Raw genomic sequence first — 20533 nt, 5'->3', positions numbered from 1 at the left:
ACAGAATCCCATCTCCTAGCGTTTCACTATCTGACATGGCTTATGCAAGGAGTACTCAGCTTGCTCCAAATTAGTATTTCCCCTATTAGAAGAGTGACATTAACAGCCCTCCCCGCTAAAAAAAGAAAAGGGAAGAAGTGGCCCTGACACACAGCCACAAATAGAGCAACCCTCAGTGAATTCAGCTCTACTGGAAAGGGCAGAGGGGTGAGAGCACTCGGGTGTGGGGACTGCAAACATAACAGCCTGCTTTTCTTCTCACAGTACATCAAAACCACTTGTTCGAGTTCTGGCCGGGTGCAGTGGCTCACACCTATAATCTCAGCACTTTGGGAGGCTGAGGCAGGCAGGTCACTTGAAATTAACAGTTTGAGACAAACTTGGCCAACATGTGAAACCCTGTCTCCACTAAAAATAAAAAAATTAGGCCGGGTGTGGTGGCAGGTGCCTGTAATCCCAGCTACTCGGGAGGCTAGGGCACGAGAATTGCTTGAACCTGGGAGGCAGAGGTTGCAGTGAGCCGAGATCACGCCACTGCACTCCAGCTTGGGAGACAGAGCAAGATTCCATCTCAAAAAAACAAACAACAACAAAAAAAAACACTTGCTCCAGTTCTTTAAACTTGCATTTTTATCAGTTGCAAATATATTCCATCAAGTGGATATTTCATAGTTCAGCCATTGCTCTATTGTTTTCAACTTCTATTATGAATAAAACTAAACCCAGATGTATTTGCATATAATCACTTCAATTATTTCCTGACACTACATGCCCCAAAATGGAAGTGCCTGGTCAAATAGCATAAACATTTGCTTTCAATACACAAGGCTGAAATGCTTTGCAAAAGTAACATACACCAACCAGGTACTCCAGTGTCAATTTCACCACACTTTTTGTAGCATGTGGTATAATTATTAATAATTTAAATGTGGTATAATTATTAATATATTTTAAACCTCTTTGGAAAGAAGAAAATAAGAACTCCCATTCTTGCTACAATTTTCATTTATTTTCTTGGTTTGTTTGTTTCTAGAGACAAGACCTCAGTCACCCAGGTTAGTGTGCGATGGTACAATTATAGCTTACAATTATAAAATGGTACATTTTAGCCTCCCAAGTAGCTGGGACTTACAGGTATGTGCCACCCTACCTGGCTAATTCTTCTTTAGTTTTGGTAGAAATGGGGTCTCACTATATTTGTTGCCCACATTGGTCTCAAACTCCTGGCTTCAAACAATCCTCCTTCCTCAGCCACACAAAGCACTGGGGTTACAGGCAAGAGCCTCTGCACTCAGCCAGAATTTTCATTTCTTTATACTAAGATCTGACCTTTTGCCCGGGCGCGGTGGCTCAAGCTTGTAATCCCAGCACTTTGGGAGGCCAAGACGGGCGGATCACGAGGTCAGCAGATCGAGACCATCCTGGCTAACACGGTGAAACCCTGTCTCTACTAAAAAATACAAAAAAACTAGCCGGGCGAGGTGGCGGGTATCTGTAGTCCCAGCTACTCGGGAGGCTGAGGTAAGAGAATGGTGTAAACCCGGGAGGCGGAGCTTGCAGTGAGCCGAGATTGCGCCACTGCACTCCAGCCTGCGCGACAGAGCAAGCGAGACTCTGTCTCAAAAAAAAAAAAAAGATCTGACCTTTTTATCATATTTCCCCTTTGCTGCAATGCATATCTGTATCTTTGTCTTTATTCCCACTGGTATCTGAGTGACATCAGCATCTGAATAAAACAGTCATGTCATAATAAAATGAACTCTTGAAAAACAAAAAATGAACTCTTAGTCTTGGTCATATTTCTGCCAAAGGTATTTCATGCAGTCTGGCTTTGGCCTTGTTATTTATTTCTCTAATATATAAAGTTATAAAGTTTGGGGATGAATTTCTTAACCCTGTTCATGGCCATGGAGGAAGATGAGGGTACCTCAGGACTAAAATAACCCTGTCAGTGTGTGACAGTCCGCAAAGGCTCTCTGCTGATTAATGCAATCTACCTTCTTGGCTGGGCAGAATGGCTCATGTCTGTAATCCCAACACTTTGGGAGGCTGAAACAGGAGGATTGCTTGAGTCCAGGAGCTCAAGATAAGACTGGACCACATAGTAAGACCCCATCTTAACAAAAATAAAAACCTACCTTCTTTCCTGCCAGTTTTATTCGTGGGGTGAAACTATTACAAAAGAGCTGGCTTTTGGATGTGTAGAAACTGTAAAAGAAACAAACAGAGTCATTAATCTAAATCCTCTTTATTTTAAAAACTCAAAACACAGTTAAAATACTAGGCATGGATCAGCCCTCCTGAGATGGGCTTTGTTCTCAGCTTCACTGATCTTCCCAATGTTAACTTCTTTTGCAAGAAGTCACTACAAAACATTAGTTATATTTTGTTTTTTAGTAGAGACAGTCTGGTTACAACACTGATCAAAATGGTTTCAAACTCCTGGCCTCAAGCGCTCCTCCCACCTCAGCATCCCAAAGTACTGGGATTACAGGCATGAACCATCGTGCCTGGCCTGAAATTGCTACTTTTGTAGGTCAAAAACAGTCTAATATCATGATATCAAATAGTATAAATTAATAGCTGCAGCTTTGCCATGAACTTGCTGTTCAAGACCAGGTTGGCCAACACAGTGAAACCCTGTTTCTACTAAAAATACAAAAATTATCTGGGTGTGGTGGCAGGCACCTGTAATCCCAGCTACTCAGGAGGCTGAGACAAGAGAATTGCTTGAACCCGGATGGTGGAGGTTGCAGTGAGCCAAGATCGTGCCACTGCACTCCAGCCTGGGCGACAGAGCGAGACTCCATCTTAAAAAAAGAAAGAAAGAAAGACAGACAACCCAGAGAAGGAGAGAATGCTCTGGAACCACTGAAGAAAAAGTGGCTATTAGTTATCAGGGCAGCATAGAAGTAATTCACAGAAGAGAGATGCTGGAGTTGGATCTTGGAAGAAAATAGGCATTTTCAAGAGAAGGGTAGGTGGAATAAAGATTAGTGTCATAGTTCAAAAAGATGAGGCACTGGCACTAGCAGAGGGATGAGAAAAGCCATCCCTGAGCTGGAACTAGCAGGAACACTGAAGTCTTGTCCCATAAAGAGGCGCGGGGACTTATCTAGAGCTGAAGGAAGTCAGGCACAAATGCTGGTCTTCTACGGTCTGTGGGAGTTGGGAATAGAAGGACTTGGGAACAGCAGTGGAAGTAAGTCAGTCCTTAAAATTTTGTTTTTATTCTTTTTCACCATAGACTGTCCATATGATACTGCTACTGCTTTGTGTGTAGAGAGCTTTGAGCAAATGTTAGAACTTGGTTTCCACATCTTCTTGACAAAAGGTTTAGTGCTATAATAAGAACTTAACAAATGTAAAGAAAAATGGCAAGGAAGCTGTCAAAACTCTTATCACCTACTATTGATCGAGATCGCACCCACCTGTGGTTTATCCAATGAGGGATATTATAGTCATCGCCCAGACGAGAATCCCGGGGAGCACTCCGATTATGGAGCTGCAAGGAGAAAAATGAGAGCACAGATAAGCTACAGAACAAGTAGGATGTGGAACTGCTCTAACTTTTCTGTTTTTGGGGTTTTTAAAAAAAATTTTTTAGGGCCAGGCGCGGTGGCTCAAGCCTGTAATCCCAGCACTCCGGGAGGCCAAGGTGGGCAGATCAACTGAGGTCAGGTGTTCGAGACCAGCCTGGCCAACATGGTGAAACCCTGTTTCTACTAAAAATACAAAAATTAGCCAGGCGTGGTGGCAGGTGCCTGTAATCACAGCTACTCAGGAGGCTGAGGCAGGAGAATTGCTTGAACCCGGGAGGCAGAGGTTGCAGTGAGCCGAGATCACGCCATGGCACTCCAGCCTGGGGGACAAGAACAAGATTTTGTCTCAAAAAAAAAAAAAAATTTTTTTTTTAGAGATGGAGTCTTGCTTTGCTGACTGGGCTGGAGAGCAATAGTTATTCATAGGCATGTTCATAACAAACAATACCCAAACTCCTAGGCTCAAGGGATCTTCCCACTTCAGCCTCTCGAGTAAGTAGGACTATAAGCGCATGCCACAGCGCCTGGATTTTTTCTCTTTCTAACTATACTCAAACTGGCCAAAATCTAATTACCTTGAACAATGGGACAGCATGTAACGGTTGCTCTCCCATACACACCAAGTCCACACCAATTCCTAAAAAAATAAAAGACAGAAAGAGTTGTGGGGAGGGAATGGAGGAGACAAGCATCCCTATCTATAAATCATGTTATTTAACTGTGTATTAGGCAGAGCTAACTTACCATTGTATGATTTATAACCTCATAGTGCTGCCTATGCAGCAAAGAAGTAAATACACTTTTTGAGACAGTCTCGCTCTGCTGCCCAGGATGATGTGCAGTGATCAGAGATCACAGTTCTCTGCAACCTCTGCCTCCTGGGTTCAAGCAATTCTACTGCCTCAGCATCCCAACTCCATCTTGTTGATGAAACAAATCAAATTGTGGGGTGTGGGGCTGAGTTGGGGGTACGAGGCACATCATGGAGGGAGGACTGGACTAGATTGTCTGATAGTGTATCTGAAAACGGGCTGACAGCACATGGGTCCCTTGAAATCATCCCTCCAGGAAGGCTTCTCTAGTGCCAAATATATTTGGGAAACTCAGAGTACCCTGATACACCCTTTAGAGAAAAACAACCTACACTAACATATTAAAAACGGAGGAAGACCTGTCATTATGGAACCTGCTTATCTTTGCATGACCCAGCATTTCCCAAACTGATTTGACCATGAATCTTTAACACCTGACGCCTATTGACATCCACAGATGTTGTGACACACAGAACACTATACAGAGCTCCTCACATTCTAAGAAGTCAGTGAAGCTCACAGTTCTAAGGGAAAAGCAGGCTAGGAACACGTGGAGACAGGGCACAAACCAGAGAGCATTACCATTATCTATCATCCGCTGCTTGGTCAAGATCATGAGTAGGCGGTCCACTTCAAAGACACCCACCCCGGGCGTGATCACCACTGACATCTGCCCCGTTCGGTCAAAGTTGCGGTTGATATAATGCTTATCAAACACTAGAAATAAAACAAAAATTCCACAATAATGATATTACAGTTTTTCAGAACCTGTCACAAACAAGCATCTCTACACTCTCAGAGCATTCTGCCCATATTTTTATTTTATTTTATTTTGAGACAGAGTCTTGCTCTGTCACCAGGCTGGAGTACGTTGGCGTGATCTGGGCTCACTGCAACCTCCGCCTCCTGGGTTCAAGCAATTCTCCTGCCTCAGCCTCCTGAGTAGCTGGGACTACAGGTGCATGCCACCACACCTGGCTAATTTTTTGTATTTTTAGTAGAGACGGGTTCCACCATGTTGGCCAGGATGGTCTCGAACTCCCGACCTCAGGTGGTTCGCCCACCTCGGCCTCCCAAAGTGCTGGGATTACAGGCGTGAGCCACCGCACCCGGCCCATATTTTTATTATAGCAACTGCCACATTCTAGCTAAATGTATACACATCTATCTTTTCTATATTAAGAACTACTTGACCACAGGAATAAGTCTCTGTCACCTTTGTTAATACACCTCATTGATGCCTAATACTTGCCCTGTGCAGCCTTAAATGCTCAAATTTCATGCTGTTAGGGCTGGGCACGGTGGCTCACGCCTGTAATCCCAGCACTTTGGGAGGCCGAGGCAGGTGGATCACTTGAAATCAGGAGTTTGAGACCAGGCTGGCCAACATGGTGAAACTCCATCCCTACCAAAAAATACAAAAATTAGCCAGGCATGATGGTGTGCACCTGTAATCCCAGCTACTTGGGAGACTGACATGGGAGAATCACTTGAACCCAGGAGGCAGAGGTTGCAGTGAGCAGAGATCATGCCACTGCATTCCAGCCTGGGTGACGGAGCAAGACTCTGTGTAAAAAAAAAAAAAAAAAATCCATGCTGTTAATTTGAACCATCTATAAATGAGTCTGTAGTAAAACTTTGATTATATTAGATTATTTTATATATTATATATTATTTTATTATATATATAAACTATATAATTAGATTATATTAGATAGTATTAATTTAAGACACTATTTAAAAGAGTAGACCAAAATCTTGGGATGATTTTGTAAATCTGGCAAGTCACTTTTTACTTCTAGCTTCTGTGATTCTTACTATGAAAAATCAGTGATATTCCAATATGACAAGAAGATTTACTAATAGAAGACCTCATGCTCTAGAATTCCCCCAGCACCTGTGTACAGACACGTGGGAAGATGATATACACAGTGATGTGAATGTACATCATCACTTCCACCTCTGGCCAGTGACAGATGGACACCTAACTGGAGCTGGGCAGATCAGACTCTCTCTACCAGGAATGTGAATTCTGAACAGAGAGCAGAGACAGGGTTGCTGGAAGCTGAAATATGGCTCTCATAATTCCTGCTGCTATGGTTCCCAGAGCCACTAAGGTTCTTCAACATGGTGTTTGAGCCTTTCCCGGCTGCTCCACTTAAGCCTCTGTATCCTTACAGTAAATTTCCCTTTTTGTTTAAACTAAATCAATACATTTCTGTTATTTCCAAACAATATATTTCAGCTAACACATAAATGCCGGGATAATCATACCACACTGCTAACAATGGTTCCCCTTAAAAAAGAGGACAATGGGGTTCAGGAGGAGAGTATCGTTCTATTCCATTCTATTCCATTCTATTCTATTCTATTCTATACAGTCTTAACTCCATCACCCAGGCTGGAATGCAGTGGCACAATCTCAGCTCACTGTAACCTCCACCTCCCAGGTTTAAGTGATTTTCCTGCTTCAGCCTCCCAAGTAGCTGGTATGACAGGCATGCACCACCATGCCTGGCAAGTTTTTTATGTATTTTTAGTAAAGATGGGGTTTTGCCATGTTGGCCAGGCTGGTCTTGAGCTCCTGACCTCAGGTGATCCCCCTGCCTCAGCCTCCCAAAGTGCTGGTATTACAGGTGTCAGCCATTGCAGCAGGCCTATTTATATAAAAAAAAAAAAAAAAACGTTGCAGTTTTTTTTTTTTTTTGAGACAGTGTCTTTTTCTATCACCCAGGCTGGAGTGCGGTGGCGTGATCTCTGCTCACCACAACCTCCACCTCCCAGGTTCAACTGATTCTCCTGTCTCAGCCTCCTGAATAGCTGAGATTACAGGTGTGTGCCACCATGCTAGCTAATTTTTGTATTTTTAGTAGAGACAGGGTTTCACCATGTTGCCCAGGCTGGTCTCAAACTCCGGACCTCAAGTGATCTGTCTGCCTTGACCTCCCAAAGTGCTGGGATTATAGGTCTGAGTCATGGCACCTGGTCACTTTTGTAATTTTTTTTTAACTAGATTTTAATTTTTTTAATTTTTATTTTAAATTTTTATTTTTTAAGTAGATTTTTAAAAAAATACCTAGAAGCAGTTGAGGGATGGGGTGGAAAATAATAACACAGTTTGAGTAAGTCAAAGAACACAAGGAGGATCCTTGCAGTTCCTGACCACGAGAAGCAGATGAGACTACCAAATTAACCGGTCAACAGAAGACCCAAGAGCTAAATGTTGGTCATTACAACCACCCAATGAGAAGCTATTGCTTTAATTTTGGGGGTAGCTGAATGGAGGCATCATCACCTAGGTCTGGGTCTGCAGGCATTCATAAAGAGACATGCATAGCTGTCAGAGGCCTTTAAACCAGAGCAACTCCATCTTGAATAGGGGCTAGGGACAATGAGGTTCAGACCTGCTAGGCTGCATTCTCAGGAGGTTAGGCATTCTTAGTCACAGGATGTTTACAGTTAAGGGAACAGGTTAATAATGTTTACCCAACAGACTCAGGACTTAACAGACCCAGGAAATGTCCTGATGTCCCAACGTTTTTTTTTTTTTGTTTTTTTTTGAGATGGAGTCTTGCTCTGTCGTCCAGGCTGGAGTGCAGTGGCGCAATCTTGGCTCACTGCAAGCTCCGCCTCCAGTGTTCAAACCATTCTCCTGCCTCAGTCTCTAGAGTAGCTGGGAATACAGGGGCCCGCCACCATGCCCGGTTAATTTTTTGTATTTTTAGTAAAGACGGGGTTTCACCGTGTTAGCCAGGATGGTCTCAATCTCCTGACCTCGTGATCTGCCCGCATTGGCCTCCCGAAGTGCTGAGATTACAGGCGTGAGCCACCGTGCCCAGCCCTGATGTCCCAATATCTTAAGAACGAAAGCATTCTTAGTTTAAGAGTAAGTTTTGTGGCCAGGCGAAGTGGCTCACGCCTGTAATCCCAGCACTTTGGGAGGCTGAGGTGGGCGGATCACGAGGTCAGGAGATGGAGACCATCCTGGCCAACATGGTACATACAACTCTCTCTCTACTAAAGATACAAAAATTAGCTGGGGGTGGTGGCACGTACCTGTGATTTCAGCTACTTGGGAGGCTGAGGCAGGAGAATCGCTTGAACCTGGGAGTTGGAGGTTGCACCGAGCAGAGATCACGCCACTGCACTGCAGCCTGGAGACAGAGTGAGACTGGCTCAAAAAAAAAAAAAAATCGGCCGGGCGCGGTGGCTCAAGCCTGTAATCCCAGCACTTTGGGAGGCCGAGATGGGCGGATCACGAGGTCAGGAGATCGAGATCATCCTGGCTAACACGGTGAAACCCCGTCTCTACTAAAAAATACAAAAAACTAGCCGGGCGAGGTGGCGGGCGCCTGTAGTCCCAGCTACTCGGGAGGTTGAGGCAGGAGAATGGCGTAAACCTGGGAGGTGGAGCTTGCAGTGAGCTGAGATCCAGCCACTGCACTCCAGCCTGGGCGACAGAGCGAGACTCCGTCTCAAAAAAAAAAAAAAAAAAAAGACTGGGCGCGGTGGCTCATGCCTGTAATTCCAACACTTTGGGAGGCCGAGATAGGTGGATCACAAGGTCAGGAGCTTGAGACCAGCCTGGCCAATACGGTGAAACCTCGTCTCTACTAAAAACACAAAAATTAGCCGGGCGTGGTGGTGCACACCTGTAGTCCCAGCTACTCAGGAGGCTGAGGCAGGAGAATCACTTGAATCTGGGAGGCAGAGGTTTCAGTGAGCCAAGATCACACCACTGCACTCCAGCCTGGAAGACAGAGCAACACTCCATCCCAAAAAATACAAAAAAAAAAAAAAAGCATTAGGAGAAATACATAATGGAGATGATTGGTTGATGGGTGAAGCAAACCACCACGGCTCATGTATACCTATGTAACAAACCTGCACGTTCTGCACATGTATCCCAGAACTTAAAGCATATTAAAAAACAAAAAGGCGGCCGGGCGCGGTGGCTCAAGCCTGTAATCCCAGCACTTTGGGAGGCCGAGACGGGCGGATCACAAGGTCAGGAGATCGAGACCATACTGGCTAACATGGTGAAACTCTGTCTCTACTAAAAAATACAAAAAACTAGCCGGGCGAGCTGGAGTGCGCCTGTAGTCCCAGCTACTTGGGAGGCTGAGGTGAGAGAATGGCGTGAACCCGGAAGGCAGTGGAGCTTGCAGTGAGCTGAGATCCGGCCACTGCACTCCAGCCCTGGCGACACAGCAAGACTCCGTCTCAAAAAAAAAAAAAACAAAAAACAAAAAGGCCAGGTGCGGTGGCTCATGCCTATAATCCCAACACTTTGGGAGGCCAAGGCGGGTGGATCATGAAGTCAGGAGATTGAGACCATTCTGGCCAACGTGGTGAAACCCTGTCTCTCCAAAAAATACAAAAATTAGCTGGGTGTGGTGATGCGCACCTGTAGTCCCAGCTACTCGGGAGGCTGAGGCAGAAGAATCGCTTGAATCCACGAGTCAGAGGTTGCAGTGGGCCGAGATTGCGTCACTGCACTCCAGTCTGGTGACAGAGCAAGACTCCGTCTCAAAAAAAAGTAAGTTTTGCTTTAAAGAAAATAATATAGATTCTTGAGAAAGACAGCAGTTACAAAAAGATGAACAATCCTTTGTCATGAGTGCGTGCAGAAGAGCACCTCTCCCCCATGACTGTTTGCTTTGTTACATATAAACCACCATGGTACCTAAGGAGAATGTGTTCCTCCTTCTGCTTTCAGAAATGCCTTGCTCTTTCTATGGAGTAGTCATTCTTTTATTCCTTTCTTTCTTTTTTATGAGACAGAGTTTCACTCTTGTCACCCAGGCTGGAGTATAATGGCACAATCTCAGCTCACTGCAACCTCTGCCTCCTGGGTTCAAGCAACTCTCCTGCCTCAGCCTCCCAAGTAGCTGGGATTATAGGTGTGCACCACCATGCCCAGCTAATTTTTGTATTATTATTAGAGACGAGGTTTCACCATGTTGACCAAGCTGGTCTCGAACTCCTGACCTCAGGTGATCCACCCGCTTCAGCCTCCCAAAGTGCTGGGATTATAGGCGTGAGCCACTACACCCGGCCTATTGCTTAATATACTTGCTTTCACTTTATTCTGTGGACTCGCCCCCAGATTCTTTCTTCTGCAAGATCCAAGAACCTTCTCTTAGGGTCTGGATCAGGACATCTTTCCAGTAACATAGCCATGTGGTAGGCAAGATGCTGGCTCACCGGCTGGCATCCTTACTCACCATTGAATGACAGATTGATGGCCTCCAGGTAGTTTCCTTGTGCTGAGGTAGAATTGTCTCCTTGAGGAAAGCCCTCTGAAGCAAAATATACAAGAGAAAGAAAAACATCTCACGAAAGATGAACTCTCTGTCTTTTTTTTTTTTTTTGAGACAGAGTCTTGCACTGTTGCCCATGCTGGAGTGCAGTGGTGCGATCTTGGCTCACCGCAATCTCCACCTCCCGGGTTCAAGCGATTCTCTTGCCTCAGCCTCCCGAGTAGCCAGAACTACGAGCACGTGCCACCGCGCAAGGCTAATTTTTGTATTTTTAGTAAAGACAGGGTTTCACCATATTGATCAGGCTGGTCTTGAACTCCTGACCTCGTGATCCGCCCGCCTTGGCCTCCGAAAGTGCTGGGATCACAGGCGTGAGCCACCGCACCCGGCCAAAAGATGAACTCTTAAATAAGTGGTGGCTGAGCATGGTGGCTCGCACCTGTAATCCCAGCACTTTGGGAGGTGGAGGCAGGAAGATCGCTTAAGACGAGGAGTTTGAAACCAGCCTGGTCAACACAGTGAGACTCTGTCTCTACAAAAAATGAAATAATTATCTGGGCATGGTAGCGCGTGCTTGTCGTCCTAGCTACCCGGGAGATGGAAGCAGGAGGATTGCTTGAGCCCCAGGGGTTTAAAGTTAAAGTACGACTGCTCTACTCCAGTGCAGCCTAGATGATAGAGTGAGACCCTGTCTCAAAAAAAAAAAAAAAAGTAGAAGCCATCTGGCTCCACAAGGCCTCACGCCCTGTATGAGGGACACTGCTGAACTTACTGCATAACGAAATGTACAGCTGGGATCCAACTGGAAACAGAAACCTGATCAAAAGCCGAAACTACACACGGCCATGAGAGAGATACAAGCACAAAAATCTCTTCTCTGTATCCCAGACCCCTCCTACACGTCCTGTCCCCGCTGCACCTTCTATTCCATGAAAGCAGTACCTGCCTGTTCCAGTCGCACCAACACTGGATACTGGATGAAGAGTTTTTTAATGGTCACGAGAAGTGAAGTCCATTCTTCTCTTCTCTCATTTTGCACCACCACTCTGAAAATAGTATTATCATAAAACGGATATTGAGCAGCTGATATGGTTTGGCTCTGTGTCGCCCCCAAACTGCATCTCAAATATTGGCTGTACAAATAGCCTTTACAACACAGACCATCCTTTGACCTAATAGTTCCATTTCTGGGAATTTATAATAAAAACTAAAGATATGCTTAAAAACTTATCTGTAAGAATGTTCACTGGCAATACTGTTGAGAATAGCGAAAAACTGGAAGTCACCTCAATTTTCAACAATACTAACCCAATGTAATTTCTACTTAAAAAATGATACAGTGGGCTGGGCGCAGTGGTTCATGCTCGTAATCCCAGCACTTTGGGAGGCCAAGGTCAGCAGATCATGAAGTCAGGAGATCGAGACCATTCTGGCTAGCATGGTCAAGACCGTCTCTACTAAAAAAATACCAAAAGAATTAGCCAGGTATGGTGTCTGGCGCCTGTAGTCCCAGCTACTCGGGAGGCTGAGGCAGGAGAATGGTGCGGACCCAGGAAGCAGAGCTTGCAGTGCGCCGAGATCACACCACTGCACTCCAGGCTGAGCGAGACTCTGTCTCAAAACAGATACTATGGAAGTAGGGTGTTTAACATGGATTGGCATTTGTGACAAAGTAGAAAATGAAGGTTTATGGCCGGGCACAGTGGCTCACGCCTGTAATCCCAGCATTTGGAGAGGGCGAGGTAGGGGGATCACCTGAGGTCAGGAGTTCAAGACCAGCCTGACCAACATGGAGAAACCCCGTCTCTACTAAAAATACAAAATTAGCTGGGTGTGGTGGCGCATGCATGTAATCCCAGCTACACGAGAGGCGGAGGCAAAATAATCGCTTGAACCCGGGAGGCAGAGGTTACGGTGAGCTGAGATCGTGTCACTGCACTCCAGACTGGGCAATAAGAGTGAAACTCCGTCTCAAAAACAAAAAAGAAAAAGAAATAAAATGAAGGTTTAAAACACATAAAAAGGGAACCATGTGGGCCGGGCGCGGTGGCTCACACCTGTAATCCCAGCACTCTGGGAGGCCAAGGCAGGCGGATCACCTGATGTCAGGAGTTCAAGACCAGCCTGGCCAACACGGTGAAACTCAGTCTCTACTAAAAATACAAAAATTAACCGGGCATGGTGGTGGGTACCTGTAATCCCAGCTACTCAGGAAGCTGAGGCAAGATAATCACTTGAACCCAGGAGGCGAAGTTTGCAGTGAGTTGAGATTGCACCATTGCACTCTAGTCTGGGTGATAGCAAGACACTGTCTCAAAAAGAAATAAAAACAATAAAACATGTAAAAAAATCACATGGAGGCCCGGCATGGGTGGATCACCTGAGGTCAAGATGGTGAAACCCCGTCCCTACTAAAAATACAAAAATTAGCCTGGCGTGATGGTGGACGCCTGCAATCCCAGCTACTCTGGAGGCTGAAGCAGGGAATTGCTTGAACCCAGGAGGTGGAGGCTGCAGTGAGCCAAGATTGCACCACTGCACTCCAGCCTGTGCAACACAGCAAGACTCTCTCTCAAAGAAAAAAAAAAAAAAATCACATGCAATTTGCGATCACATCTCGTGAAAACTAATTTTTCTCCTAAATACAGATAATAGGGGTTGATTTACCAACATAATGAAGACTGTATTCGGGAGATGGAATTGAGTGTGTTTTGAATTCCTCTCTATTTAACTATACTTTGGTGTGCTTTTATTGTTGTTGTTGTTGTTGTTTCTGAGAGAGGGTATCACTATGTCACTCAGGCTAGAGTGCAGTGGCACGATCTTGGCTCACTGCAGACTCGACTTCCAAGGCTCAAGTAATCCTCCCAAGTAGCTGAAACTACAGGCACGCACCACCGTGCCCAGCTAATTTTTTGCATTTTTTGTAGAGACAGGATTTTTCCATGTTGACCTGGCTGGTTTCAAACTCCTGAGCTCAGGTAATGTGCCTGGCTCGCCTTCCCAAAGTGCTGGGATTATAGGCATCAGCCACCACACCTGGCCTATTTTGTGATTTTCCTAAAATTAACCTGTATTATTTTTGCAGTAAGAAAAAGATAACCAGTTTCTCTCAGTAAGAAAAAGATAGCCAGTTTCTCTCAATCTAAAAAATGTTGAGGATGACTTTGTAATGACATAAACTTTCATATATTAAAAATATATAGTCATATACACCTAAAAATCTACATTTGTAATTCACACATTCATGCCATATATAGTACTTTCTATAACTGATTATGCTCAAACTAATTCATATTCATTATACAGATAAAACTTCATATACTGTTAAGCCAAAAGAGCTTTCATGGTTCCTGGAATTCACTGAATTAGAGGTATGCAGAATTCATCTGCATAAGGGGAGGAGTGGAGGTGTCAGTACAGCACAGGGCCCATCACTTTTATAAAATTCTCCAAGGAGTACAGGATCCAACAGAAGATCAACAAATAATCTAAAATATAATCCATATGAGGCTGAGGAATACAGTGGTCAAAAAGCACAGACTCTGAACTAGATTGGCTGTGTCAGGTCCATGCTCCACCACTTAATATGCTATGGACTTTGGATAAGTTACTGAAATTCTGTGTCCAAGTTTCCACATCTGTAAAATGGGGTAACAGTACCTATCCCATAGGGATGCTGTGATATTTAAATGACTCAAGTCATGTAAAGTGCTTAGAAGTGTAACTCATTCATGCTAAGTCCCGACAAAACAGTAACTATTACTATCTGATTACCATCTCAATAAGATACTGGTGTCAGCTGGGCGTGTCTATAATTCCAGCACTTTAGGAGGCCAAGGCGGGTGGATAACCTGAGGTCAGGATTGGAAACCAGGCTGGCCAACATAGCAAAACCGCATCTCTAATAAAAATTTTAAAAAATTAGCCAGGCATGGTCGCGGGTGCCTGTAGTCCCAGCTACTGGGGAGGCTGAGACACGAGAATCCCTTGAACCTGGGAGGCGGAGTTTGCAATGAGCTTACATGACCACTGCACTCCAGCCTGGGCGACAGAGTGAAACTGTGTCTCAGAAAAAAAAAAAAAAAAAAAGGGCCAGGCGTGGTGGCTCACGCCTGTAATCCCAGCACTTTGGGAGGCGGAGGCAGGCAGATCATGAGGTCAGGAGATCGAGACCATCCTGGCTAACATGGTGAAACCCCATCTCTACTAAAACTACAAAAAACAATTAGCCAGACGTGGTGGCGGGTGCCTGTAGTCCCAGCTACTCAGGAGGCTGAGGCAGGAGAATGGCGTGAACCCAGGAGGTGGAGCTTGCAGTGAGCCGAGACTGTGCCACTTCACTCCAGCCTGGGCGACAGAGGGAGACTCCGTCTCAAACAAACAAACAAAATAATAATGTTAAACATAATAACGATATTGTGGTCAGATATAAAAATGCCTTTTTTGAATATGTATAGGAGTAAAATGTTACAACATTGATAATTTACTTAGTCGGTGGCACTGAAAAAACCAGATGAATTAAATATGACAAAATAATAACTGTTAAATTCAGATATTGGGTATACGGACTCATTATATTATTTGCTCTTCTTTTCTGAATGTTGAAGTTTTTCACAATAAAACATTTAGAAGGTCTAAATGCAATGTGGTATCTTGGACTAGACACGGCAAGTACACGAGTGCTAAAATCTGAAAAATGTCTGAATTTACTTAATAGTAATATACCAATGTTAACCCAGTTTTCACAAATGTAACTTGGTTATGAAATGTTAACATTAGAGGAAACAGAGCAAAGAGTATACAGGAACTGTACTATCTTTGAAACTTCTCTGTAAATCTAAAGTCATTTCAAAATCAAAAGGTTTATTTATTCTTTTTTGTTTGTTTGTTTTTGGAGACAGGGTCTCTCTCTCTCCCAGGTTAGGGTGCAGTGGTGTGATCTCAGCTCACTGCAACCTCCACCTCCCAGGCTCAAGTGATCCTCCCACCTCAGCCTCCCAAGTAGCTGGGACAACAGGTGGCTAATTCTTTTGTATTTTTGGTACAGGGTTTTGCCATGTTGCCCAGGCTGGCATTTTTTTAAGTTAGGAAAGAAACAACTAATAAATAAATAAAAAGTATAGTAAAGCACCCAAACACACTTGTAAAAGTCTTCATAGAATCTCCCCTTATGATCCTGTCGAATTGAGGCTCGGTTTATCTCAGGAAATTCATCTGAAATAGAGAAAATGGAGTATGTAGTTCAGGTTGAGAAGAGAAATTCAGTTTTGTCAGCTTCCCCTTCTGGGTTAAAGATTTGCATCATCATAGGTCAAGCACGGTGGCTCATGCCTGTAATCCCAGTACTTTGGGAGGCCAAGGCAGGTGGATCACGAGGTCAGGGATCAAGACCATCCTGGCTAATATGGTGAAACTCCATCTCTACTAAAAATACAAAAAACTTAGCCAGGCATAGTGGCGGGCGCCTGTAGTCCCATTTGCTGGGGAGGCTGAGGCAGGAGAATGGCATGAACCCGAGAGGCGGAGCTTGCAGTGAGCTGAGATCGCACCACTGCACTCCAGCCAGGGCAATAGAGCAAGACTCTGTCTCAAAAAAAAAAAAGATTTGCATCCCAAAAAATTAAACATAACTGTCCATTTTTTTTTTTTTTTTTGAGACAAGGTCTTGCTCTGTCACCCAGGCTGGAGTGCAGTGGCAAGATCTCAGCTTACTGCAACCTCTGCCTCCTGAGTTCAAGCAATTCTCCTGCCTCAGCTTCCTGGGTAGCTGGGACTACAGGTGCATGCCACCACATCTGGCTCGTTTTTGTATTTTTAGTAGAGATGGGGTTTTACCACGTTGGCCAGGCTGGTCTTCAACTCCTGACCTCAGGTGATCTGCCCACCTCAGCCTCCCAAAGTTGTGGGATTACAGGGGTGAGCCACTGTGCCCAGCCAACTGTCTATTAAATTGGTTTTAAGATGAATCACAGCCCACAGACCTCTTGCTTCCACTAATGGACTGTGCTACTTTCCTTTTTACACTATCCTCATAGCAGAAAAGATGGGAACGGTGTAAAAGCGCAACGAGTCAAAAAATGAGAGGGAATGGCTGGGGTGGGGTTGGGGGAAGCCTAATAAAAAACAACTGTAGGAGAGAAAGAGTTACTCACCAACAGATTTTGCATCATAGAAAGTTCTAGAAAACAGGACCACGGTCACTTCATGACTACAGTTCTTCTCCTATGTATGAGTACAGAACAACAGAGTTAACGTTTGTTTCATTTACTTCACTACGAAGCAGACTGCATGCACATAATTTTTTTTTTTTTTGAGATGAGTCTTAACTCTATCACCAGGCTGGAGTGCAGTGGCACAATCTCAGCTCACTGCAACCTCCACCTCCTGAGTTCAAGCAATTCTCCTGGCTTAGCCTCCCAAGTAGCTGGGACTTTAGGCATGCACCACCACACCCAGCTAATTTTTGTTTTTTTTTTTTTTGAGACGGAGTCTCGCTCTGTCACCCGGGCTGGAGTGCAGTGGCCGGATCTCAGCTCACTGCAAGCTCCGCCTCCCGGGTTTACGCCATTCTCCTGCCTCAGCCTCCCAAGTAGCTGGGACTACAGGCGCCAGCCACCTCGCCCGGCTAGCTTTTTGTATTTTTTAGTAGAGACGGGGTTTCACCATGTTAGCCAGGATGGTCTCGAACTCCTGACCTCGTGATCCGCCCATCTCGGCCTCCCAAAGTGCTGGGGATTACAGGCTTGAGGCACCGCGCCCGGCCAATTTTTGTATTTTGAGTAGAGACGGGGTTTTACCATGTTGGCCAGGATGGTCTCGAACTCCCGATCTCGTGATCCTCCTGCCTCAGCCTCCCAAAGTGCTGGGATTACAGGTGTGAGCCATCATGCCCAGCCTTATTCTTTTTTTTTCTTTTTGAGGCAGAGTCTCACTCAGTTGCCCAGTCTGGAGTACAGTAGCATGATCTCGGCTCACTGCAGCCTCCACCTCCCAGGTTTAAGCAATTCTCCTGCCTCTGCCTCCGGAGTAGCTGGGGTTACAGGCATGGGCCACCACACCCAGGTAATTTTTGTATTTTTAGGAGAGACATGATTTCACCATGTTGGCCAGGCTGGTCTCAAACTTGTGGCCTCAAGTGATAGGCCTGCCTCAGCCTCCCAAAGTGCTGGGATTATAGGTGTGAGGCCCAGCTGCACATAATATTCTTAATCCAGGTGGCTCAGCAGCAGTGCACAATGTTGAATAGCTTCATGTAACTTCAGGTTGCAGTGCAGGGGACAGAGCACTGCCGGGAGTCAGAAGACCTAGATGGAGTCCTGGCCCTGACACTTGCCACTACGTGACCTTGGGAAAGTTACCTAAAGTGCCAGGAATGTGGAAAGTGATTGGAAAGCTGCAAATCAGCAGTAAATAATGATCACTGTCTCCCAGTTCCCGAGAAGCTGGGACTACAGACAAGCGCCAACAGGCCCAGATAATTTTTGCATTTCTTGTAAAGACAGGGTTTCTGCTGGGCGTGGTGGCTCACACCTGTAATCACAGTGCTTTGGGAGGCTGAGGCAGGTGGATCACCCGAGGTCAGGAGTTCCAGACCAGCCTGGCCAACATGGCGAAACTCTACACTACCCAGGCAACGTGGCATGCGCCTGAAGTCACAGCCACTCGGGAGGCTGAGGCAGGATAATCACTTGAACCCAGGAGACGGAGACTGCAGTGAGCCGAGATTGTGCCATTGCACTCCAGGCTGGGCAACAGAGCAAGACATCATCCAAAAAAAAAAGAAAGAAAGAAAAAAGAGAGAGTTTCATCATAATCCCCAGGCTGGGCTCAAGTGATCCACTAGCCTTGGCAAAGTGCTGGGATTACAGGCGTGAGCCACAATGCCAGGCCTACGGTGTTTTTTAATTTCTGCAGAACTGTGGTCTAGGGAACAAGAACAGCACCCATGGTGGTGGATTTAAGAATCAAAGACACGGCCGGGCGCGGTGGCTCAAGCCTGTAATCCCAGCACTTTGGAAGGCCGAGACGGGCAGATCACGAGGTCGGGAGATCAAGACCATCCTGGCTAACATGGTAAAACCCCGTCTCTACTAAAAAATACAAAAAATTAGCCGGGCAAGGTGGCAGGCACCTGTAGTCCCAGCTACTTGGGAGGCTGAGGCAGGAGAATGGTGTAAACCCGGGAGGCGGAGCTTGCAGTGAGCTGAGATCCGGCCACTGCACTCCAGCCTGGGCCACAAAGAGAGACTCCGTCTCAGAAAAAAAAAAGAATCAAAGACACTCCCACACCCTACTAGTCTCATAGGACGAGGGTGGGGGTTTGCTCCAGACTCAGTAGTATAAGCCAAGGCAAAGAACTTCCTTTGGACAGCGACGGGGACTAACAAGAATAAACATTTCCATGGAGTCTGGAGATCAATATCCTGGAAGTAGGGTGTTTACAAATGAATATGAAAAGTGGCTTGCACCAGTGAGCTAGCAAGTTCAGTTTCAGTTCCTCCTGGGTCTCTGAAGACAACAGCCTATACTGACCAACCCCATCTTTATCCCAAGTACGCTTAGTGACTACAGAATTCAGCACTCACTACATAAGGCACATAATATAATGCACATTTCATAGATGTATCTCAAGTGGACAGAAATTCCTAAATACAAGCCACAGTACCAAAAGCAGAGTGCTAGGAAACAGCAGACCTTCACTGACTACCAATTAATTCACTGGACTCCAAGAGCTCCAAACTCAGCACCCTCATCTAATTTTAGTGCAAGTGATATACAGGAAAACACAATGGGCTCACAACAGGCTGACGTGGGCATGGAGTGTCTCAACTCATAAGTGATGTGGTGAGAGGGTCTATTATTATCTTCATTTTGCAGCTGAAGAAATGGAGCCTTAGAGACTAATCCTCGGAGATAAAAAAAAAGCTAATAAGCCAGGCATAGTGGCCTGCACCTGTAGTCCCAACTACTGAGGAGGATTAAGTGAGAGGATTCTTGGAGCCCAGGAGTTCAAGACCAGCCTGAGCAGCAAAGCAAGACCTTGTCTCTTAATTAAAAAAAAAAAAAAAAAAAAGGCAAGCTAATGAGATCATTTAAAACCCAGTCTGCCTTAATACAAACTCTACTCTTTTACACTACATAATGTGACTTCAAATACTTTTTCATCAAAACGTTTTCATGTGAAATCAAGGTGGGATAATTGAATGAAATAATTTTTTAATTGTGGCAAAACACATATAAATATTGTCATTGTGACATTTAATACATTCACCATATTGTATAACTATCACCATCATTTAAATCCAAAACATTTTCATCACCCCAACAGGAAATCCCAAACTGATTAAACAGTCAGTCACTCCCCACCCTCAGTTCCTGGCAACCACTAATCTCTATATTATATATTTACCTATTCTGGATATTTCATATATATAACATCTTATGATTTGTATTTGATCCACTATCTGGCTTCTCTCACTTAGCATGTGTTCAAGATTCATCTATGCTGTAGCATGTTAGTACTTCATTCTTCTTTATGGCAGACTACTACTATACTGTACGGATATACGTTTTATTTATCTATACTTTTACTGATAGACATTTGTTATTTGTGTTATCCTACTTTTTAGCTAATATGAATAATGCTGTCAAGAATATGGGCTAGGCCTATAATCCAGCACTTTGGGAGGCCACGGTGGGCAGATCACTTGAGGCCACGAGTTCGAGATCAGCCTGGCCAACATGATGAAACCACATCACTACTAAAAATACAAAAATTAGCAGAGTAAGGTGGCGCACACCTATAATCCCAGCTACTCGGCAGGCTGAGGGACGAGAATCGCTTAAACCTGGGAGGTGGAGGTTGCAGTGAGCCATGTTTGAGATCGCAGCACTGCACTCCGGTCTGGGCGAC

General features: G+C 45.0%; 1 protein-coding gene across 22 annotated transcripts in view; it reads right to left on the bottom strand.

Annotated features, from left to right (window-relative positions):
- The window catches only part of LOC113219503 (GATOR complex protein DEPDC5), a 169461-nt gene that overhangs the window by 115095 nt on the left and 33833 nt on the right, over positions 1 to 20533 (bottom strand). For all 22 annotated transcript variants that reach the window (XR_003306693.2, XR_003306692.2, XR_003306691.2 and 19 more), the window contains 8 exons: positions 16773 to 16842; positions 15762 to 15834; positions 11560 to 11663; positions 10582 to 10656; positions 4937 to 5071; positions 4118 to 4179; positions 3432 to 3505; positions 2139 to 2208 (listed from right to left, as the gene is read on the bottom strand). Coding sequence is in view for 15 of the 22 variants with exons in the window: in XM_026447037.1 (XP_026302822.1) it covers positions 2139 to 2208; positions 3432 to 3505; positions 4118 to 4179; positions 4937 to 5071; positions 10582 to 10656; positions 11560 to 11663; positions 15762 to 15834; positions 16773 to 16842 (663 nt within the window). In the remaining 7 variants the exon portion in view is untranslated. The remainder of the gene's footprint in view (positions 1 to 2138; positions 2209 to 3431; positions 3506 to 4117; positions 4180 to 4936; positions 5072 to 10581; positions 10657 to 11559; positions 11664 to 15761; positions 15835 to 16772; positions 16843 to 20533) is intronic.

Source organism: Piliocolobus tephrosceles, chromosome 19 (genome assembly GCF_002776525.5).
Source record: "Piliocolobus tephrosceles isolate RC106 chromosome 19, ASM277652v3, whole genome shotgun sequence".
In the NCBI taxonomy this organism is placed as follows: domain Eukaryota; kingdom Metazoa; phylum Chordata; class Mammalia; order Primates; family Cercopithecidae; genus Piliocolobus; species Piliocolobus tephrosceles.
The sequence above is the reverse complement of the archived record's forward strand: the minus strand, read 5'-3'. Positions and strand labels throughout refer to the sequence as shown.